Source organism: Colossoma macropomum, unplaced genomic scaffold (genome assembly GCF_904425465.1).
Source record: "Colossoma macropomum unplaced genomic scaffold, Colossoma_macropomum, whole genome shotgun sequence".
Lineage (NCBI taxonomy): Eukaryota > Metazoa > Chordata > Actinopteri > Characiformes > Serrasalmidae > Colossoma > Colossoma macropomum.
The window spans coordinates 14349601-14374303 of NW_023494794.1; the positions used below are offsets into that span (position 1 = coordinate 14349601).

General features: G+C 40.0%; 1 protein-coding gene across 1 annotated transcript in view; it reads right to left on the reverse strand.

The window, feature by feature from the left end:
• Window positions 1–251: 251 nt before the first annotated feature.
• Window positions 252–24703, reverse strand: part of gab3 (GRB2 associated binding protein 3) — a 52093-nt gene continuing 27641 nt past the window's right edge. Inside the window, exons 3-10 of the mRNA XM_036580330.1 lie at window positions 16234–16438; window positions 13155–13513; window positions 11440–11492; window positions 10025–10253; window positions 4449–4539; window positions 4165–4246; window positions 3475–3576; window positions 252–652 (exon numbers count right to left, since the gene is read on the reverse strand). Of these exons, the coding sequence (XP_036436223.1) occupies window positions 497–652; window positions 3475–3576; window positions 4165–4246; window positions 4449–4539; window positions 10025–10253; window positions 11440–11492; window positions 13155–13513; window positions 16234–16438 (1277 nt within the window). The 3' untranslated portion in view covers window positions 252–496. The remainder of the gene's footprint in view (window positions 653–3474; window positions 3577–4164; window positions 4247–4448; window positions 4540–10024; window positions 10254–11439; window positions 11493–13154; window positions 13514–16233; window positions 16439–24703) is intronic.

The window sequence follows — 24703 nt, forward strand, 5'->3', positions numbered from 1 at the left end:
TGGAAGAACTTTTTCTGGAGCTAGAACCACATACAACACATTGAAGAGAGAAGAACCATTTCGCCATCCAAAAAGCCATTTGAAATGGTTCTATATAGAACTCATGGTTCTGAATAGAACAATTCAGTTTACCTCGAAGAACCATCTTTATCAAGAAGGGAATTTGAAAGTAACCGGAACTACTTTCCTGTGTTGGTATGTTTGATAGAACTTCATAAGAGGAAGATCATAAGGTGATGATTACATAATCACACATTTCCAAAGTTTATTCTGAGAATTCTGCAGCTGCCCTTCAGCTTCTGTTTCGAGCAGACGGGTTTTCAGTTCTCAGTTCAGGGAAGCGCGTGGTCCGTGGAGACCAGCCGGACCCTCGAGACGCAGCAGGAGACTCTGGATTCCCTCCGGTTCCGGAGAGCCGAGTCAGTCTGAGTGAAGCTGTCCTTTGTTTTCTCCTCCTCGCGCTCCTTCACTCCTCTTCTCTTCTCTCGTTTCTCTTTCAGTTTTCAGTTCTCTGTCCGGGTTCTTCCCTGCTGGGCGTTACGCTTTTGGACTGGCGCTGGTCCTTCCACTCTGTCCTGGTGTTCTGCAGTGCTTGAGTCTTCTTCTCGTCCACCTGAACGTAGTCCACCCGCTGCTCGTCCAGCAGCGGCTTCTGGAAAAACAAACAAACAAACAAACACTGTAACTGCCATCATCAAACACTGAAACTCACTGTAAACGACATCACTATGTAAAGTGATAATAATAAAAAAATATATTTTCTCTATTGCACCGCACAGTGAGGAGATTCTATTCTATTCTATTCTATTCTATTCTATTCTATTCTATTCTAATTTCTCAATTTCTATTTGATTTTCTTTTATTTCATTCTATAATATCATATTCTATTCTCCCCATCTACGTTCTTCTATTTTATTCCTTCTACTTACATTCTATTATAATTTCTATTCTATTCTATTCTATTCTATATTAATTTCTCAATTTTGATTTTATTTATTTTTTTCATTCTCTAATATTATATTCCATTCTCCCCGTCTATGTTCTTCTATTTTATTCCTTCTACTTCCATTCTATTCTATTCTATTCCATTCTATTCTATTCTATTTGATTTTCTTTTATTATATTCTACTCATATTTTATTCTATATTCTATTCTATTCTACTCTAATTTCTATTTGATTTTCTTTTCTTTTATTCCATTGAATTTTATTCTATTGGTTCATATTCTATTCTATTTATTTTCCTCTATTATAATATATTCTGTTCTCCTCATCTATTCTAATTTCTATTTTATTCCTTTGAATTCCATTCTATTTGAAATTCAGTTCTATTTTCTTCCTGTCTTTGTTTTTTTTCTATTGTATTATATTCTATTCTGTTCTATTTTTTTTCTCCTGTATTCTATTCTGCTTTACTTTCTTTAGTTCTATTCCGTTTCTCCCCACATATTTGAATTTCTATTTTATTTGATTCTATTTTCGTCCTTTCTATTTGATTTTCTTTTATTTTGTTTTACTTTCCTGAATTCTATAGTATTATATTTTTTATTTTTCTATTTGATTTTCTATTTACTCTTCGTTTATTTTTATTATATTTTATTATTATTTTGTATATTTTATTATAGTTCATTTAATTTTATGCTATTTTGTTTTATTCTATTCTTTTCTATTCAAATTTATTCTATTCTGATTTCTTCTATTCTATCATATTTCCACTCTTTCTACTTAATCTCTTCCATCTATTCCAGTTCCCTCTATTTTATTCCTCTCAAACTTATTCTATTCTACTTGATTTTCTTTTATTCTATCTATTCTGTTCTCTCCCATCTACTCAACTTCAATTCTACATTCTCACATTCTGTTCTATTCTATTTTATTCTATTCTATTCTATTTATTTTTTCTGTGTTTATTTTGATCTATTCTGTTTTACAACATTCTATATGGTTCAATTATTCCATTCTCTTCTCTTCTACTCTATTCTTTATTTTATTTTTAATTATTTTATTTTGTTTTATTATCTTCTGTTTCATTTAGATTTTTATTTAGTCTTTTCTGTTTTACTTGAGTTTTGTCCTTTCTCCTATTTTACCATTTTCTTCTATTCTGTTCTATTTATTTGCTGTTTACTCTTTTCTGTCTTTTAAAATATATTTCCTCCTCTATTCTATTCTATTCTATTCTATTCTATTCTGTAGAATCCTCGTGTGTTGCGGTCTTTCTGTTTTGCTCCCACTGTGTGAGGTGTCGGTCTGGTTGTGGGTGACTGAGGAGACGTGGTCGTTCAGTGCTGAGTCACACTCAGAGAGGCTGAGCTAAAACAGCTGGAGCAGAAAACGCTGACTCATCAGCGCCTCACTCAGCATATTTAATCAGCCACCTCATCAACATCAAAACATGAAGCTGGTTCATTCCGGAAGACTCGTCCTCCGCAGCCCTGCTGATTCCCACCAAACACACGGTTGTTACACAAGCGCGGAGACAGGTGCTGACGCTAAACCCTCCGCTGAACATTCATTATTCAACAGAACTGAAAACACGACGTCTTTCTGTCTTTCCTTCTCGTTTTCTTTTACGTTTCAGACATTTTAAACACCTGATGTCTCCGAACTGAAGATTAAAAAATGAAAGAAGGAAATTTAAACGTCAGTTCCTGTTTCTGATTTACAGTAGGCAGGTTTCCATTGACCTTAAGCACATTTTGCAAAAGATTAAATCAAAATGCAATTTACAAAAACGTCAGCAGTGACGTTTATACTGTTTGTCAGATTTTGTTAATTATATTAATTTTGATATCATTTTCATTTCTTTTAATAGTATTATCGTTTTATTCATTTGCTTATTATAATATTAAAAACAGCCTTATTTTTATTTGGAGCACTTTTTATACATATAGCAGCTAAAGGTGAAACAGTACGTTTTAAAAATAAAAGCAAAAAAATGATCAATAATTATGAAAAAAGAGGCGACACGGTGGCGCAGTGGGTAGCGCTGTCGCCTCACAGCAAGAATGGCCTGGGTTCGATTCCCGGCCGGGTGACCAGGGTCGTTTCTGTGTGGAGTTTGTCTGTTCTCCCCGTGTCTGCGTGGGTTTCCTCCGGGTACTCCGGTTTCTTCCCACAGTCCAAAAACATGCATTCAGGCTGATTGGATGTGCTGAATTGCCCCTAGGTGTGTATGAATGTGTATGTCTGTCTGCCCTGCGATGGACTGGCGACCTGTCCAGGGTGTATCCTGCCTTCTGCCCAATGACAGCTGGGATAGGCTCCAGCACCGCACCGCGACCCAGAAGGATAAGCGGTTTAGATGATGTATGAAAAAAGAACACTGTCTGTTTAAGTGTATATTAAATTAATAGGTTTCATTTCTTTGTTGAAATTAAAAATGTCCGATTTATTTAAACAATGTAAGGCACGTTGACGCAAATCCTGTAACAGCTGCACTATTTTTCACATCATAAACATAAATTGCTGCTTACCTTCTGGACAGGTGAGGGGGAGGCGGAGTCAAAGTCCAGTGACAGGTAATCCAGGTGAAAGCGCCTGAACCAGGAGGCGGAGTCACACGCAGAAAACAACGTCTGCCAACACACACAGGTAAAAACACTCACACACACTGCCTGTTAAGGGCCGCCTTCTTTTCTTCAACATCAGATTTTTTCCACCTTAAATAAACAATCTACGCTGCTAAAGCTCCCCTCTGATAATCATCAGCACCACCATCACCATGGCAACGTTTTTGTGGCTTCATGCCACTGTTGGCCGCAAACCACTATGAGGTGCAGAATGACGTTTTTTTAATGCAAACATGTGAACAAAGCATTCGGCTCTAGTCTGCTTTGAAGTATCATAAGCATCATTTTACAGAATATTTACGGAACCTCTATTAGTCAGGACTTCATGAGACAAGCTGCTCTTTAATTCCGGAGTTTTGGGTTCTTTTCTGTTTTTTTATAATATAATAAATTAATAAATTATAATAAATTATTCAAGCTGCCCTACAAGCTCTTTAGACTGTGTGCCTAACTTGCTTGTTTCTGTCTTTTATTCATGGCTCATTTTGCTGCCCTCAGTGTTCCACTATCTCTCCATCTCTCTCTCTATCTCTCTCTCTCTCGTTCTGGGAAAAGAAAGATCAATAATTAACAAGAGAGAGCAAGTCGTGTTACCGTGGGCGTGACACCTTCCTGTTCAAAGCTGTTTAGGCCCCGCCCCCACCGTCTATCCAGTGGAATACAGTGAGCCGAGGCGCTGGATATGAGGGGAGAAACGCAAGAAATGAGGACACTTACAGTAAACAGTAAACGGCAAAGACAAACATTCTCATTAAAATGATGTGAAATATGGAAAACGAGATGTGGAAATAGGAAAGAGAGAGAGAGAGAAAGGAAAGAGGGTGCAGAGAGAATGATGTGGAAACACCGAAGGATGGTGTGATGGGTTTTTTGCTCACCTTGGTTCTGTCATGGTGCGGATCAACGGGCAGTGGGCGGGAAACTCGCGAATAGTGGACAGTCCCCTCAGGTCAAGCGGTGGTGGCCTCACTGCAAAGTTAATAAGAAAATATATTAACAAGAAAACATCACTGTGTTGAACAGTGAACAAACTAGGGATGCATACAGGGACGTTTAGCTGCACAAGCTGCCAGTATTCAAATACTGAAATCACTGTTGAGGTACATTCATCGCAGAATGACAGTGTATCTAAATAAAGACAGGCTGACAGTTCAGTGAAACACGACGGGTTTTGCTTGTATTTGCGAGTGATTGTTATATTTTGCTCCTCTGAAACACGAGAGCCTGAATTTGAGCACGTTGGCAGAGACGTGCTGATAAGAACATGATAGAGAAGGTGGAGATAGCATTGCTGTGTTGCTAACTCGCCTAGCCACTCTAGCTGATGTTCGCCAGGTCCAGAAACCGTGAAAACGTATTTCTCTGACAAACTAACAGGGCACATCGTGTCTATGACTTCATGTAGAGCAGGGATGTCAAACCCAACCACAAAAGGGACCATATTAAAACATCTCAACAATCCGAGGGCTGAAAATATCCATTAGCTGCTGGGCTAACGTTAGGTGTTTAAGATGGTTGAACTGCAGCTGAAATGCAGTGAGTGTGTTTGGTGATATAAAAGGTGTGGACTTGCATAGAGTTGTGTAGGATTGAGGTGTAACCAGTGTCCCATAGATTGCTGTTGGGGTAGGAGAGTCAGAGCACACATTACGTTGCAGTGCATGCTGGGGATGGTTGTGCAGCGCATTGTTTAACAGGCTAATATTAATAGAAATTTAAAATACTTTTGTGGGCCGGATAGGATTGTGTGGCGGGCCTGATCTGTCCCGTGGGCTTTGTGTTTGACATATGGGGTGTAGAGGATGGCAGGAGTCCTTATAAGCATCCGAGACTCTGTTGGCTCATCTGAAGAGGCAGCCTCTGTTACTCTGGGTTCCTTGGCTGTTTTTGAAGAATAAAACGTTGCTTTGCGTGCTGCTATCCTCTAAAATGGAATTTTTTTTTTTTGGCATTGTTTTCCTTCACTGTGGTTAAGTGGATATCCACTCTTGAATGTTCCCTCAAATATCAGAATAACTGGTCAATAATTGTACATCATACATACAGAGGTGTCCAAAGTCTGGCCCCAGGGCCAAATATGGCCTATGGACAGATTTTAATTGGTCTGTGGTTTCTGTTTTAGAGTGTGTTATAGCCAGCCAGAGTGCTGCAGTTCTTCCTTTCACCTGATGGTGGCCGCAGCACCGAAAAATTGCAGGGTAATGCGGCGCACTGTAGTAGCGAAGTTAGCTAAAGTTTAAGAGCTTTTCTTCTCTGACTAGACCTGCAGCTTCACTTAGTGACCCACATTTAGTCCAGACTGCAGCCATGAAGCTCAAACTAAACTGAATCGGCAATTTTGGCGAGATGGAAAGCTTTTTCATTCAGAGCCGCAATGTGTTGTATGTGGTTGTATATAGAACCTTCTTGAGATTCTACAGAGCACCAAAAAGGGTTCTTCTATTGTTACAAGCTTAACATCACTCAGGCACTTAAGACACATTTAAGACAGATACAGATCTGATCAGTCAAACCACTTCAGGAGGAGAACTGAGACGCATTTGAGTGACAATGTTACAGCAGCGTAAACACATCCGTCTCTCCAAGATACACTCAACACCCAAACCCTCCCAGAGCAACTGAAACCCTCCCAGTACAACCAAAACCACTCCCAGTACAACCAAAACTCCTCCCAGTACAACTCAAACCCCTCCCAGTACAACTCAAACTCCTCCCAGTACAACCAAAACCCCTCCCAGTACAACTCAAACTCTTCCCAGTACAACTCAAACTTCTCCCAGTACAAACAAAACTCCTCCCAGTACAACCAAAACCCCTCCCAGTACAACTCAAACTCCTCCAAGTACAACTAAAACCCCTCCCAGTACAACCAAAACCCCTCCCAGTCCAACTCAGACTCCTCCCAGTACAACTCAAACTCCTCCCAGTACAACTCAAACTTCTCCCAGTACAAACAAAACTCCTCCCAGTACAACCAAAACCCCTCCCAGTACAACTCAAACTCCTCCCAGTACAACCAAAACTTCTCCCAGTACAACTCAAACTCCTCTCAGTACAACTGAAACCCTCTCAGTACAACTGAAACCCTCCCAGTACAACTCAAACTCCTCCCAGTACAACTCAAACTTCTCCCAGTACAAACGAAACTCCTCCCAGTACAACTAAAACCCCTTCCAGTACAACCTGAAACTCCTCCCAGTACAACCAAAACTCCTCCCAGTTCAACTCAAACTTCTCTTAGTACAACCAAAACCCCTCCCAGTGCAACCGAAACCCCTCCCAGTACAACTCAAACTCCTTCCAGTACAACCTGAAACTCCTCCCAGTGCAACCAAAACCCCTCCCAGTACAACCAAAGCCACTCCCAGTACAACTAAAACTCCTCCCAGTACAACCGAAACCCCTCCCAGTACAACTCAAACTCTTCCCAGTACAACTCAAACTCCTTCCAGTACAACCTGAAACTTCTCCCAGTGCAACCAAAACCCTTCCCAGTACAACCAAAGCCACTCCCAGTACAACTCAAAATCCTCCCAGTACAACTCAAACTCCTCCCAGTACAAACGAAACTCCTCCCAGTACAACTAAAACCCTTCCCAGTACAACTCAAACTCCTCCCAGTACAACCAAAACCCCTCCCAGTGCAACCAAAACTCCTCCCAGTACAACTCAAACTCCTTTCAGTACAACCTGAAACTCCTCCCAGTACAAACGAAATTCCTCCCAGTACAACCAAAACTCCTCCCAGTACAACCAAAGCCACTCCCAGTACAACTCAAACTCCTCCCAGTACAACCAAAACTCCTCCCAGTACAACCAAAACTCCTCCCAGTACAACTCAAACTCCTCCTAGTACAACCAAAACTCCTCCCAGTACAACTCAAACTCCTTCCAGTACAACTCAAACTCCTCCCAGTGCAACCAAAACCCTTCCCAGTACAACCAAAGCCACTCCCAGTACAACTCAAACTTCTCCCAGTACAAACGAAACTCCTCCCAGTACAACTCAAACTCCTCCTAGCACAACCAAAACTCCTTCCAGTACAACTCAAACTCCTTTCAGTACAACCTGAAACTCCTCCCAGTGCAACCAAAACCCTTCCCAGTACAACCAAAGCCACTCCCAGTACAACTCAAATTCCTCCCAGTACAACCGAAACCCCTCTTAGTACAAACAAAACCCCAAACTGCAAACGAAGAGGCTGAACAGATGAACAGTTGGTAATTGGTTGCCGTGTAACAAGCTAATTTGCATATTCCATCTCACACAGCAATCAGATTCCAGTCTGGCTAACTGGAGACACATTTGACTACCGAGTGTAAATGCATGTGGCTAAAATCTAATCAGAACACAATCCAGATACTCGACACAGGAAGTGACCAGGTGTAAACAGGGTCTAAATTCCTGTCTTGACCATAACTGCAACCTGAAACCCAACGCTGACCCTCACGCTGTAACGTGTTTCAGCTTCTCAGATGAGCTTCGTTGGATTTGTTGTTATTATTCTGATACATGGACCATCTACAGGTCAGTAAGACTAGTTTTCTGTAAACTGTAAACTGCTGGTCACTCAGAATATCTTCTTCCTCCATGAGGTCAGTGCCTTTTCCATCAGTCCATGATCTGTTTCCTCTCTGTGGCCTTCCCATCATCATGGTCTCTCTCTATGTGACATCTACACTATATTTAGATCTGATGACACTACGAAACTGATTAAGAAGTTCCAGTTATGATAATCTTCATGCTGCAATCACCAAACAAGCTGACCACCACTCCTGCTGGACATTATGTACCTTGAGGAATCTGCTGATTAACTGATGGTCAGTAATGCTATATTATTGATTGGGCTTATTAGATCACATATTGAGATTATCAATAAAACTCATTCCCATCACAATTATTTACCAATTGACAAAGAGACTTTGGGCGAATATGCAGTAAAATTTCATACAAATATGTGAAATATGTACAAATATGTAGAAACAAATATGAATATGCAAAAATAAAGTACTGTTATATGCAAATATGTGGGCTCAAATGACATGTTTTTGTTGATTTTCTAAGTGTGAATAAGTGAACACATCCTTTACAGAGGACACACTAAAATATGTAATTTTTCTCCTAAATTTATTGCATAATTTTTTATAGTTTAACATATTGGGGGAAAAAATAAAACATAAAATTAATGTGCTGTAACTTTTGCGTGTGCAAAATATGCTAAATTCAGTAAATAAAAAGTGATTGTGCATTAAACGTGCAGAGGTGTGTTCTTCGTAAAGAACATATGAACTTATTTTTGCTTAGAAAATCAACAAAAATATAAAATTTGACCAAGCGTGCGCAAACTTTTGCATTTTTCCCAACCAAATGCAGAGTCAGCGTGAATATGAATTCACTGCATATGTTCCTTCTGTAGTGTGACGTATTTGCTTGCTATGAGACGTGTGCCCCACCCACTGGTGCACAGTGATGTCATCAAAAATTAGAAGATATTTTAGAAGTGAAACTGAAGTTGTTACATTTGAACGACAGTAAATTTAGTCCTTTAAATGATATGATTTGACAATTCCTGCTCAATATAAGCAAAAAACTGAACTAACCAGGTAAACAAAAAGGTTCATTTTTATTTTAGGTTGACTTTAAAAGGACCTTAAATGGTTAATCTCTCAATATAATTTGTTTCTTAAAAAAACTTTGAGGTGTAGACAAAATGTTGATTTATTATTAAGATGAAATACAATTTTGTTTGCCTTATTGTATCAAAAAAGACTTATTTTCTTAAATTCATGACTAAATGAGTCAACATAATAGCTGCTAAGTCAAAAGAGAGTGAAAAGATGAGAAAACAAGTCATTATTTTGAAAAAGTCATAAAACGTTAAAATATGGACACACTGCTTCCAGAAATGGTGAGCGGAAAAAATGATGAACAAACAACATTTTTTTCCCGTCATTTTTGGCAGAAATTGCCTTCTTTACAAGTGCATGGATAATATAGAGGTTTATATTGAGTTAATTATGAAGTTGCACCAGAGCTTATTTACATTTGAACATTTTTAATAGATAACCAGCTAAACTGGCCACGCCCACCAGCACAAACAATCTGTAGACCATCATCGATTAAAGCCTCTCTTATTAAATCTGTCCTTAAGACTCTTTTGAATATTGTTGCTCTGAAAACGATGAACGATTTTTGCCTGGAACAGAAACAAAACTGTAAATCTTCCCAAAAAACCGTACAGTTGTTTGGAGTCAGCGAGGCTAAATTTTTAAGTTTTCGAATCTTATTTTTTATTTTACGTTTCATTACATTAAGTAAATGAACAGAATCAGCTGTTTCGTTATTTTGCTCTAACCAATTTCCGAGCCCCGTTTATATGTTAGGGAGTGTGTATGTTGTGCTGGATTGGTGAAAACTGAAGGCTCCCAGTGAGAAGCTTCCCTCAGAGTCTACCTCGTATCCTGGGCTTCAGCTTGCGGTTGACTGGAGGGGGCTCCATGTCGGGGACGGGAGGAAGAGGAGATTCTGCTTTTCCATTGGTCAGCAGAGAAGCAGAGAGGGTGGGGCTCATTGGAATGTATCCATCTGAGCCAGCATCGGAAGAGCTGACTGTTGGAGATGTCATCGGAACATAGGAGTCTTCTGATTGGCTCTCGGACACAGCGGTGGGCAACAATACCGGCTACAGTGAGAGAAAGAGAGGAGAACTTAATCTATATATGACAGAATTCTGTGTTTGTGGTATTCAATAATTAGAGATTAGAGATCGCTGAGGGTTTTGAGGCAAGTTTGCGATGGTTTACAATCCACCAGTTAGCACCGTGCTAATAAATGGTACTATTGCCACGACTGATTACAGTGGTGGTGATAGGAACCAGGGGTCGCCATGACTACAACACAAATATAGACATTTTATTTACTATCCAGAACCACCAGTGAACCTACACGAGTCTTCTGAGTTTATATGGAATGTTGATGATGGAAAATAGTGGAAAATCTGAAATAATAAGTTTTCTTTGGGGACTATTTTGCCTCACAGCGCCCTGCATCTTCGCAAACCTATCATAAAACAGTGTCTCAGTCATCAGGCAGTGAATTCATAACCATTTCATGTAGTAATTTTCTGTGAGGGAGCTTTTAGAGGTGGATGTCTGGTTCCTATCACCACCACTGTGAACAGTTCTGACTGTAAGTTTCTCTAGAACGAAGCGTTTCACACCAAACCACTCTGAACGACTCTGTTTACATCCAAATTATTTATTTTTGCTGAAATTTAAAAAAAAAATGGTGGAATTCCCTTTTAATTGTAACATATTATAATCATTGGTGTGCAGCTTCTTTTATGAACAGTAAATAAACAAACTGACGTTACATATAAGACAAGCGGGGGTGCCAAAACTTTGTATTATAATGTTTTTGGTCAAAGGCCAAGAATCAAAAAGACAAATCAATACACAAATTAAAGAAGTAGATAGCCTTCAAATAGAGTTTTGTATTTTATAAAATGATGCAATTATATATTTTTGGTTTATATATATTGGTCTATATATATTTGTAAGTGTAAAATAGCAGGTGTTGAGTAACGTAAACCTCCTTAAACTCATCCATCTGATCACTGTACGTTGTCTGCCCGTTGTTAGGCACGATCATGTGAGGACAGAAGGAATATTATTCGTTTTTAATGAATGTTCTTGTGCACAATGTATGCAGTTACACATTTCCACCAGAGAGGTCTCCAAATCTCCAAAACATACCTAGTGTATCTTTAATAATTATGTTATCTTTTCATTAAATCGCTTTTTTTTTCAGTTTAATTGTGGGATATTCTGAAATCTGTTAAAGCCAGTGTGAGTGTTGTGGGTGTTTACCAGGTTGAGACTCAGTCTTTTGCTCCAGTGTCCTTTAGTGCTGAAGTCAAATTCTGTGGAAATGTCAACAAACCAACAAAATGTCAGTGTATCTGCATGAACACTGTGATCAAAGCCCAACCGTGTCTATGCTAACACACACACACACACACACACACGTTTGTCTTGCCATACATACGAGGACGTCCATAGGTCTCTATTAATTTTTGTATTACTGTAGCTAAATAATACTTACACCTAAACCTAAACCTAACCTTAACCCCAGTATCCAAAACACAATGTTTCTGCTCTTTAAGATTTCAAATAAAAAAAGTCATTGTAAAATCAACACATGCTCAAGTGAGAACCAGCAAAATGTCCTTACTTGAGCCAAAAATTCATATAGACCTATTATAGTGAGGACATAGGGTCCTCACAAGTATAGCACTACAAGAACACACACACGCACTCAGCAGCCTCCCATTTACACCACCAACACACACACAAGTGTGAGCTCAGACACTGTGTGGAAATATTGACTTTACTGGAAGCACTTATTGTCATGCAGTGTGTGTGTGTGTGTGTGTGTGTGTGTGTGTGTGTGTGTGTGTGTGTGTGTGTGTGTGTGTGTGTGTATAGACATTTTCCAACCTCCTGTGAGACATTTCTGCCAGAAAGTTCTATCTATATATACAGAGTAATAACTTTATTTATTTATTTAGTGTTTGTGTGTGTTTGTTTTAAGACATTTTAAGAACAAAGGCGATAATTGTTAAAACTATTTATTTGGGCAATTTATGTGCAAATTATGTCTATGCTTGCAAAAAACAACTTATAATTAAATAAATATGAATAGCTGAATATCTTTTGAGGTGGTTATATTAGCACAGGTTTGGTTCTAGATTTGTCCTTGAGCAGCTGATTAAATAAGTATTGATTAGCCAAACCAGCTACTGGCTGATGATATTTGTATTTACGGTAATATGAATATTTTAAATATTTTTTTCTCAGGTTCCTGGACCTTTTGCACAGTCCTGTGTCAAAGACATGGGAAATATGCTCATATCTCTACACTCATTGTCCACTTTATCAGCTCCACTGACCACATAGTTTCACTCTAGTTCTACAGTTACAGACTGTAGTCCATCTGTTTCTCGGCATACTTTATTACCCTGTTCTTCAGTGGTCAGGACCCCCCATGGACCCTCACAGAGCAGGTACTATTTGGGTGGTGGGTCATTCTCAGTAACACTGACGTGGTGGTGGTGTGATTGTGTGTTGGGTGAGTTTTTAAACACCTCAGTGTCGCTGCTGGACTGAGAACCAAGAACATCCAGCCAACAGCGTCCTGTGGGCAGCGTCCTGTGACCACTGATGAAGGACTAGAGGATGACCAACACAGACTGTGCAGCAGCAGATGAGCTATCGTCTCTGACTTTACATCTACGAGGTGGACTGACAAGGTAGGAGTGTGTAACAGAGTGGACAGTGAGTGGACACAGTGTTTAAAAACTCCAGCAGCACTGCTGTGTCTGATCTACTCGCACCAGCACAACACACACTAACACACCACCACCACGTCAGTGTTACTGCAGTGCTGAGAATGATCCACCACCCAAATAGTACCTGATAAAATGGACAATGAGTGTAGAAACACTAGTGGGCCTAATGAAGTATATATTTCCGTGTGTGTGTGTGTGTTGTGGGCGTGTGTGTGTAGGTGGGCATGTCCGTACCTCTTCTGAAAAGTTCCAGACCTGACAGAGACGTCCTGCGGGGGAGGAGGCTTGGTTGCCAGTGGTTACGTGTGGTGTCATCATTGCCGTGGTGATCGGAGAGGTGTGTTGGTTTTGGTGGGAGTGGTGGGGGGGTGTGTGTTTCGGGGGAAGTGCAGAATGGGCGGTCGAAGCAGAACACATCACCTGGACCGCTGCACAGTGAGGCGGAGGAGGACAGTTGCGGCGGACAGGAGGGGGCGCTGTTGAAGGGTGAGGGGGATGGGTCAGTCACTACTGGGGAAATAAACACATCCTCTGACATGGTCTCCAAAGAACTCTGCTCGAACGAATGCTCCGAATTTGATACGCTGTCACACCTGTGAATCAGACGTAACAATCAGAATCAGACGTCTACAATTAGACAATAAAGAGAGGCATCCCTAGTGATCAGTTTACATACACAATCAATGCATTAATGGAATTTTGCATGACATTTGACAGGTTATTTCAGAGCCGTTCCATAGTTGCCCCACAGTCACCCCACAGTTACTATGGCGTTGCCCCTGAATTACCCCTAGTTACCCCAGAGTTAAGCTAGAGTTACATTTATAGGACAGTAGATCTTCAGATGTAGGGATGGTAAGATTTATAAGGATTAAATATCCGGGTGTAGTGTTGGTAGGATTTACAGGAGAGCAGATCTCCAGACGTATGGCAGGTACAATTTAATGGAGAATAGATCCCCAGATGTAGGGTTGGTACGATGTATAAGACAATAGATCCCCAGATGTCGGGTTTGTAGTGTTGGTATCATTTAAAAGAGAGTTGATCTACAGATGTAGGGTTGGTATAATCTATAAGAGAGTACATCTCCAGAAGTAGGGTTGGTAGGGTTTATAGGAGAATAGATCTCCAGATGTAGGGTTGGTAGGGTTTATAGGAGAATAGATCTCCAGATGTAGGGTTGGCACAATTTATAAGAAGGTAGATCTCCAGATGTAAAGTTTGTAGGATAGTACCTCTCCAGATGTAAAGTTGATCGGAATTATATGCGTTTTTTGCGTGTTTATAGGAGAGTAGATCTCCAGATGTAGGGTTGGTAGTGTTTATAGGAGAGTAGATCTCCAGATGTAGGGTTGGTAGTGTTTATAGGAGAGTAGATCTCCAGACGTAGGGTTGGTAGGGTTTATAGGAGAGTAGATCTCCAGACGTAGGGTTGGTAGGGTTTATAGGAGGGTAGATCTAAAGATGTAGAGTTGGTAGTGTTTATAGGAGAGTAGATCTCCAGATGTAGGGTTGGTAGTGTCTATAGGAGAGTAGATCTCCAGACGTAGGGTTGGTAGTGTCTATAGGAGAGTAGATCTCCAGATGTAGGGTTGGTAGTGTCTATAGGAGAGTAGATCTCCAGATGTAGGGTTGGTAGTGTCTATAGGAGAGTAGATCTCCAGAGGTAGGGTTGGTAGTGTCTATAGGAGAGTAGATCTCCAGACGTAGGGTTGGTAGTGTCTATAGGAGAGTAGATCTCCAGACGTAGGGTTGGTAGTGTCTATAGGAGAGTAGATCTCCAGAGGTAGGGTTGGTAGTGTTTATAGGAGAGTAGATCTCCAGACGTAGCGTTGGTAGTGTCTATAGGAGAGTAGATCTCCAGACGTAGGGTTGGTAGTGTCTATAGGAGAGTAGATCTCCAGACGTAGGATTGGTAGTGTTTATAGGAGAGTAGATCTCCAGAGGTAGGGTTGGTAGTGTCTATAGGAGAGTAGATCTCCAGACGTAGGGTTGGTAGTGTCTATAGGAGAGTAGATCTCCAGACGTAGGGTTGGTAGTGTCTATAGGAGAGTAGATCTCCAGAAGGTTTAGGTTGGTACGATTTGCTGACGTCACACTGCGAGTTGCGTGCTTTGTCTGTCCTTTTCTTAGCACTCTGACTCGGAGGATAAAATATTCAACAGGCTTCATCCTTTCAACCCATCCATCCATTATCTCTCGGCACGCTGCATCTGAGCTCCCACAAGATGACTAATTAAACTAAACTGTACTTTGGTAAACGAGGATGAAGCCAGACGCATGTACAGCCAGAGAAACGAGAGGATATTCATTTGTCTTTTCTATTGTTTTAGCTGCCTTTTGATTCCAGTGAAGGAGCCTCAATGCAGTTTCCATACTGGGATTAGCATGCTTTAGTTTTTTTAACTACCAAAAATACATATTTCAGCTAATTAGTAACTGCAGAAAATGAATGTTAGCTGTGTCCAAATAATGAACAGTTCTAATAAAATTAATATTCAGAATGAAATTCTAATTAAATTAATACTCAGAAGCTCTAATAAGATTAATTTCTAGAAAAAGTCTAATAGGATTAATAACCAGAATGATGTTATAGTAAAATTGACATTCAAACTGCCTTGTATTTAAACGGCGGCAGGAACTACAAAAATGATTATTTACATTATTTTATTTATTGTTTAATAACATGTTGTTAAATATTTCAGTCTCCATTGCTTATCATCTAATATAAACAACATTTATCAATACGACGAGTGATTCTGAGCTATTTAGAACCATGAGTCTGCTTAAATGGTTCTGTGCATAGTGACATGGTTCTTCAGGTCGATGGACAATGTGTTGTATATCGTTCTATATAGAACCTTTTTGAAAAGGGTTCTATACAACACCAAAAAGTGTTCTTCTATTGTTACATGCTTGACAGCAGAACCCTATTTGGTGCTATATAAAGCCATTTTCAGAAAGGCTCTACATAAAACCAATTTTTTTTTTTTTTTAAGTGTAACAGCGGAAGAACGTTTTTGGTGCTATATAGAACCATTTTCAAAAAGGCTCTAAAGGGAACCATCTTTTTAAGAGTGTGAAAATAGAAGAACCTTTTTGGTGCTATATAAGACCATTTTCAAAATGTTTTATTTAGAACACATACGACACATTGTCCAAAGAACCTTTTAAGCATGAAATGGTTCTATATAGAATACATGGTTCCAGATAGAACCATTGCATTTACTAAAGCCGTGAAGAACCATCTTTTTTACGTGGTGTAGATGAACATTAATGTGATGATGTGATGATGTAGGTGGGCGGAGCTTGCCTGGAGTTGCACTTCGGGCCGGTCTCACACTGGGACAGCAAGAGGTAGTCGAGAGGTGGGCTGCTGTCAGATTCACTGGGCGTGTCTCTGACCACAGTGTTACCATTGGCAACCATTTCCTGATTGGCTGAGAAGGGGAGATGGGGGGAGAGAGCTGGAGAGGGCTGCGGTGAGGAAGGAGTCTGAGCCAGACTGTCCATCGATTCTGAGAGAGAGAGAGAGAGAGAGAGAGAGGATGAGAAAGACATAGAACGGAAAATAAGAGAATAAGAGCAGAAGAACACGGAGGAGAGGAAGAATAAAATAGGTGAGAAGGAGAAGGAAGGGAAGGAGTGTGAAAGAAGAGGGAAAATTAGAGGAAGAAAGAAGAAGAGCAAAAAAAGAGTAAAAATTCAAAGGAAGAGAGAAAAAAGAATAAAAGAGGTAAACATGAAAAAGGGAGGAAGAAAGAAAAAAGGAGGGGAGAAAGAAAGAAAGAAAGAGAAGAAATAGACAGAATAAGAGAATAAAAAAGAGTGAGAAACATGATGGAATTAGAGAAAAACAAAATAGAGTGAAGTGAAAAAGAAAGAACAGGGAAAATGAGAGAGAGGGAGAATAAAAAAAGAAGAAAGTATATGAGAAAAATTCAGAAGAAGGGAAAGAATAAAAAGAGAATACAAAGAAAGCAAGAAAATGAGGGGACGAGGAAGATATAGAGCGGAAAATAAGAGAATGAGAGCGGTAAAAAAGAGGGGAGAGAATGAGAAAATAAAAAAGCAAGAGAGGAAGAAAAGAGGGACAATTAAAATTACAAAGTAATAAGAGAAAGAAATAAAAAGATAGAGTGAGAAATAAGATGAATTAGACAAAAATAAAATAGAGTGAAGAAAAGAGAGAGTAAGAACAGAGGAAAAATGAGAGAGAGAGATAGGGAGAGAGAGAGAGAGAGAGGAGAATGAGAGAAAAGAAAACACAAATACAGAGAGAATCTTATAAACTGAGAAAGATGAAACAGTAATAAATAAACAGACAGTGATGTGCAGTCAGTTGTAGTGACAGTGAGTGACCAGCAGGTGGCTCAGTGTCCAGTGAAACATGCCTGTGAAGGCACTTCAGACCAAAAGTGACATTTAAAGTCTGACCTTTCTCTTGTCCAGCTGAACACAACACACCATCACAACGGGTGACACTCACGTGCCTGACCCACCACACAAACACATGACACACACACAGCGGTCCTTTAGAGAAGTGAAAGTGTGTGTGTGTGTGTGTGTTTGGGTGTGTGTGGAGGTGGGGGGAGAGTCTGTTACCACGTAATTACAATACAATGGAAACTGTTCATCAAAAGTTTGGAGACATCCAGCTTTTCAACAAGTTTCTGCTACAGTAAACCTTCCAGGTGTTTAATCCAACCTGGATTCGCTCTGAAAGGGGAAGTCCACCAATTTGTCAAATATTCTACATAATTAGATGGTTAAGATGTAAACAGAGTCGTTCAGAGCGGTCTGGTGTGAAACGCTCTGCTCTAGAGAAACTTACCGAGTCAGAATCGTTCACAGTGGTGGTGATAGGAACCAGATGTCCACCTCTAAAAGCTCCCTCACAGAAAGTTACTACATGAAATGGTTATGAATTCACTGCCTGATGACTGAGACACTGTTTTGTGATAAAGTTTTGGTTTAAAATGTATTTTATTAAATTTATTTTAATAGAGGGAAACATGCAGGGCGTTATGAGGCAAAATAGTCCCCAAAGAAACTTTTGGAAAATTATTTCAGATTTTCCACTATTTTCCATCATCAACATTCCATATAAACTCAGAAGACTCGTGTAGGTTCACTGGTGGTTCTGGATAGTAAATAAAATGTCTATATTTGTGTTGTAGTCATGACGACCCCTGGTTCCTATCACCACCACTGTAAAGACATCTGAACCATTTCACACCAAACCACTCTGAATCTCTCTGTCTACATCTCAAGGACTAATTTATTCAGAAATTTTGAAAAATTGTTGGAGTTTCCCTTTAACTGAATCGTAAGTCAACTTGGATTCGCCCTTGAATGACTTACGACTTAGACTTGCACTCAACTGACTTGCGACTCAACTCATATTTGCTCTTCACTGACTTACGGCTCAACTTTGACTCGTTTATAACTGATTAGTGAGTCAACGCGGATTTGAATCACGACTTAGACTTGCCCCTCAATTGATTCGCAACTTGACTTGCTCTTAACTGACTTGTGACTCAACTCGGACTTGCCCATTTCAGACTCACTCCTAACTGACTTGCGAGTTAAATAGGATTTGCCCCCAACTGACTCATGAATAAACTTAGATTTGCCGTAAACAGACTCACGATTCAGATTCGCTCTTAAATGACTCAGCCCTCAATTCAGACTCATCAACTTGTATTCGCTGTTCACGGCTTATGACTCAGACTCAGACTTAACTGAGTTGTGACTTGATTCAGAGTGGAGACTTAACTAGGACTCGCTCTTAACTGACACACGACTCAAACTCACTCTTAACTGACTCGCAATTCGTCTCAGACACGCTCTTAACTGACTCACTTGGACTTGCTCTTAACTGACTATGACCTGACTCAGATTCGCTCTTTACTGACTCGTGACCTGACTCAGACTCGCCCTCAACAGACTTGACTCTGCTAGGTCTCACCCTGAACTGACTTGACTCTACTGAACTGTCTTGCAATTTGACTCAGACACATGCTCTTAACTGACTTGCAGACTGACTCGAATTTGCCCCTAACTGACTTGCAACCCGGAGTATTAGAGCGTTAAGCAGCCAGGGCTTTTTGGTGGTTTCGCTGGTGGTTGTGCGTGTGTGTGTGTGTGTGTGTGCGTGTGTGTGTGTGTGTGTGTGTGTGTGTGTGTGTGTGTCTGATTTGCTTGCATTAGCTGCTTCCTGTGTTTATAGGTATGGGAGTCTAAGCAACAAACCCAACTCCACTACGAACAGAAAGTAAAACCTGCAGGCAAATTCATATTTCCTGTGTATCTCTAATACACTAGGATACAACATGCGTCTCCAAAATCGATCCAAACAAACATAAACAGAGTAAACAGTAAGAGCCATTTTTACTAAGGTGGGTAGTTAAAATCTTAAAAGCTCGTTAGAAGAGTTTGACTGCTTTGCATGGATCTGTTAGATTATGAGGATTTAATTTAATTAGTCATTAAGTGGCCAAACCAGGTACAGGATGGCAACTAGAGTTAATACTGGGCTTCCTCGAGGAGAAGTTATATATAGGAAATATTATTAACATGACTATTATAATTATAGAAAGGTACATTAACATATACACAAACATATATATATATATATATATAGATAGATAGATATAGGTCATATTACCTCATTATTATCTAAAGACAATAAAAATGACGTCTCTTTAAAAGTTCTTTAGTACAGGAAATTCTATTTAGAACCATGAGCTCTATACAGAACATTTTCCATGCTTAAAGTGTTCTTTGCATGGTGAAATGGTTCTTCAGATTGATGGAGAATGTGTTGTAGATGGTTCCATATAGAACCTTTTCAAAAAGGGTTCTATATAGTACTAAACAGGGTTCTGCTATTGTTACGATGTCAAGCTTGTAGCAATAGAAAAACCCTTTTAAAAAAGGTTCTGTGCAGAACCATATACAACACGTTCTCCATCAATCTGAAGAACCATCTCACCATGCCAAGAACGCTTTTAGTATCCAAATGGTTATTTGAGTGTTTAATGGTTCACTGTCTTTACTGGAGAACCCTTAACGAACCACACAGACACAGACACACACACACACACACACACACACACACACACACATATACGTATTTATGCATCATGTTAGTGTATATAAATATTTGCGTAAATGCCTATATATAATACATAAGGGGTGTGTTAATATTAATGCTATTACCAGTAATCGGCCTTCCACAGAATCAAGACGTGCGGGCGGTGCTGGTGTGAGTAGACGGTCACTGTTCATTTGCACTGTATGTGGTGTTTAATTCTGAGAAGCAGGGCGGCTGTTGAGCGCTGTGTGGTCGTGTGTGTGTGTGTGTGTGTGTGTGTGTGTGTGTGTGTGTGTGTGTTATACACATCTACCAGCCTAAACTACTCACAGCTCCATGTTCTGCCTATTAAACTAGCTTTAATAAAGAAACACAGGACAACAAAATCACCCAGAACCACAAACCACTCCTAACACTGAAAAACGCTTCTCTGCTTTCTCTGCTCTTTGTTTTTTTTCCACCATCTGAATCCAGTAGAACTCCTTTGGGATGTGGTAGAACGGGAAATTCAAACCAGGAACTGCATGATGCAATCATGTCGACATGAAGCAGCATCTCAAAGGAATGTTTCCAACATCTTGTGGAATTAATGCAATGAAGAATCGAGGCTGTTTTGAGAGCAGATCGAGGCCCCACCCAGAATTAGTGCAGCGTTCCTAATAAGGCGCTCAGTGAGTGGATCTCCATTCCTGTGAAATAATGGATAACAGATTAGCTCAGCCTACATAGCCTAGCCCAGAGTAGCCCAGCCTGGATCAGTCTATATCAGGGGTCGGCAACACGCAGCTCCACAGCAGAATCAGATTTGTAGGTAAAAGTAAAATAATCCTCCTTTACAGTAAAATAAAGCTCTGCTGATCGTTCAACACAGTTTAACAGTAAATGGTCTTAAACTCTGGAGTTAATGTAGAACTGCTAATTCACCCTTTAACCCTGAAGATCAGCGCAGACTGCTGGTCACCATAGCAACACAGACAGCAATCTCGCCTAGCTAGTAGCTACAAAACGGCAAAGAGAGAGATTTAAGACAAACATTGATAATTTGGAGACGAATGGACTTATTTGAGTTTATAATCACTCCAGCTGGTTTCCTGATACGTTTAATCTGCAACAAAACACTGTAAAACACTAAAAAGTCATGAAGCTGAAGTTTCTCATTCACCAGCTTCTCGTTCGAATTCTCCCATTCCACCTTAAATGGTGCAGCTGTTACATTCTGGCACCTCAGGCACCATTTAAGGTGGGACGGGAGAATTCAAACAAGAAGCTGGCGAACGAGAAGCGACTTCAGCCTCGTAAAAGTAGAACGTTAAGAGACATTTTAAGACATTCTTAAGTAAATATTCTACTTTTGAGGAAAAGTTTCCTGCTAGAGATGTGGGAAAAGCAGCTATAGCTGAGCTAAAGCTTAAAGCAGAGCAAAGTAAGTCAATGTTTTTTGTTTATATTATATTTTTTAGCCTATGTTAGTACATCAGCACATACTGAGACGTATTTGCAGCCAAGATGGTGAAACTGACTTAAAATGTTGTGGCTACTGAGGTGGTTTGATTTTTTACTGAAAGGCCAAATTGCTCTTCTTAACCTTTGGGTTGCGACCCCTGGCCTGTGTCATATTAATCATAAAATAGCACATTATCAATCCGCTTCTATGTCAGTATCTATAACGCGACCTCGCGTCCTGACAGGGCATAAAAACAAACCCGCGTGTCTGTTGTGTTGAACGCTCACCCGCCCAGCAGCTCTCAGTCATTTCTGCTGTGTTTGGGGCCGATGTGTAAACTTGTCGTTTGCGTTTCTAATCTCCGCGGCTTTGTGCTGCTTCTGTCTGATGGGTGTTTCTGTCTGTCTGCATGCTTGCTTCTGATTATGTACAAAGGTGTCAGCAATATTGCTCAAAGGGCAAATCTACCAGTGTTTCAAAATTTCTGCCTACGTCAGCAGTTAAGATGTAAATCGTTCAGAGTGGTTTAATGTGAAGTGTTCAATTCCAGCGAATCAGAATTGTGTCACAGTGGTGGTGGTGATAGGAACCAGACATCCGGCGAGCTCCCTCACAAGGAGTTAATGGTTATGAATACACTGCCTGAGAAAATTTTGGCTTAACCCTTAGAAACCTAAAATTTTGGGGAAATTTTTTTGGTATTTTTTGGGTCAATTACATTTACAATTGCAATTATGCAGTATTTGCATGTGACAGTCACACCTGCCATATGTTGTTACTTTCAGGAGACCCTGGTCGACTCAGATATGCCATTGTTTGACATGTAAATGCTCACAGAAATGTGATATCTTTATGAATTTGGGTCATTTCTGATAGAATTGACCTGGTGCCTGCTAAATGTTATATTTTTTTAATTATAGAGATCTTGAAAACAAGTGCAGTTGTATTTATCTTTTCAGAAATTGTTAGTCTGGAGTGTCTGTGAGCTGAAAGTGCTATAATTTTGATTCATTCTATTAGTTATTATGAGTAAAAATAAATAATTAGCATAAGGCGGACATGTTTTTATTGATTTTCTGTCCTCTTGGATTCAGGCTCAGTGCTAAAACTCTGATACACAGCAAGACAGGCTTTATTTTTAATTACAAATTGAGCTGCATATTTAATATCAGATATTTTTAATACTCAAAATCAATGTAAACTGAAAGCCCTTTGTTTATAATATGAAGGCTGAAAGCAGAGATGTAATATAACAGTAGTGAGTGGGTTGTGGGTGGTTTTGGAGCTGATCTCCGGCTGATGGACGGTCACAGGTGGATGAAGTCACTCTGGATGGTGAGGCAGAGTCTGATGAGTGATCTGATTGTGAATCGTGTTGCTGTTTTAACCCTTTGTTGGAATATGAAGGCCAAACAGCAGAGCAGTAATATCACTGCAGTAATTACTCACTGATGCTGATGTCACAGCTCGATGCTAGTTAGGGGTGGGTCTGCTGAATGTCCTGATATGTGGATCATGTTTGTATCTTAAACCTTTCTGAAGTTATGAAGGCTAGAAGTGAGGGAAACATGCAGGTAATAGTAACACATTAACTCAGAAGACTCGTGTAGGTTCACTGGTGGTTCTGGATAGTAAATAAAATGTCTATATTTGTGTTGTAGTCATGGCGACGTCTGGTTCCTATCACCACCACTGTAAAGGCATTGGGTTGGTAAATTTCTCCACAGTGAACCAGGGCTGGCCTAAAGAATCTAATTGAGTTGCTCTGCTAATGAGTGACTTCCCTGCCAGACCAGCTATACTTATTACCAGCAAAACCAGCTAATGTTTTATTTTGGATGCTGGTATACTGGTCACTCAGCCTGGTCAGCTAGACCAGCAGCAGACCAGCTTTAAGCTGGTCTTTTTCAGCAGTCTTGTCCATCAGTATTAGCCTGAAGAATCTAACGACGTTTTCACACCTGAAAGTCCACACCAAGCTTCATGTTTTCCTTACAGTGCTAGTTTTGGTTTCATGTTGCAGTTTTTAGCCAACGCGCTAAAGGACTCTGCATGACACACTGTCGTCATCACCTGCGAGGGCTGCGTCTCTCTGTACTGGACACTGATTGGTTTGTAGAGGAGGGTGTGTCCTCTCTCTCTCATCCTCTCAGAGAATCCGGGATACGTTTCCGACTTTTTCTTTGGACCAAATCACAGTCAAATCCTCCGTCTCCTTCCCGTGAGCTACTGCGGCTCGTTTTTACTTCTTTCCCCGTTCTTTTTGTTGTTCTGCCGTTTAACAGGTGTTCATATCCTGCCTCATCTTTTTGTAATTGGTCCGAAAGTCTGAACCATCCAGAAAAGTGTTTTCACACTGCAAATGAACCGAACCACGGTCCAGTTGGATCGCGACTGAGACCACCTCTTTTGGCTGGATCAAATTTTGGTGCTTTGGTCTGAGAAACCTTTCACACCTGCTGTTTGGGTTCAGACCAAACTGAAAAGTCTGAAAGTCCAGACCAAACAAAGTAGGTGTGAAAGCACCCTAAGCTGCTGCTGTTAACTCTTAGCTAACCAATATTGGCCATAACCTTTATATCAGCATTTCAGAAATGACCATCTATCTATCTATAGACTGTATGTGTGTGTGTGTGTGTGTGTGTGTGTGTGTGTGTGTGTGTATATATATATATATATCACTGTTGTCAGAACAAAACCTCATATCTCCAAAATGGTAACTTTTCAGGAGAAGGAAAAAACCTACTTTACTTCTAATGTAAGTCAATGGAACCAGACGTCTTTCCAAGTCATTTTGGGTCACTTCTTTCAATCAATCCTTCGTGAAATTTACAAACAATGTAAAGAGCAACAAGTACTTTCAAATTATGTCAAAAACTGAAAAACGTCAAAAATGGAGATTGGAGGTTTTCTTCCAACAACAGCGATATATATAAAGATATGGTGTGCTAATATAGGTTCATGCTACTATATATACAGTATGGTAATATAGGTTTGTTAGCAAAGAGATATATATTATACACACATTAACAGCTCTTTGCTAACAGTATATTAGCTAAAACCTATATTAGCATGCTGTTACAAATTTACAAAAGCCTATGCTGATGGATTCTGTCTCTCTCTCTCTCTCTCTCTCTCTCTCTCTCTCTCTCTCTCTCTCTCTGTTTTTCAACCACTCATATTAGCATATTATCAACACTGTGGCGGCTGCTGCTGGCTCTAGTTCTGGGAAAGGAGCTG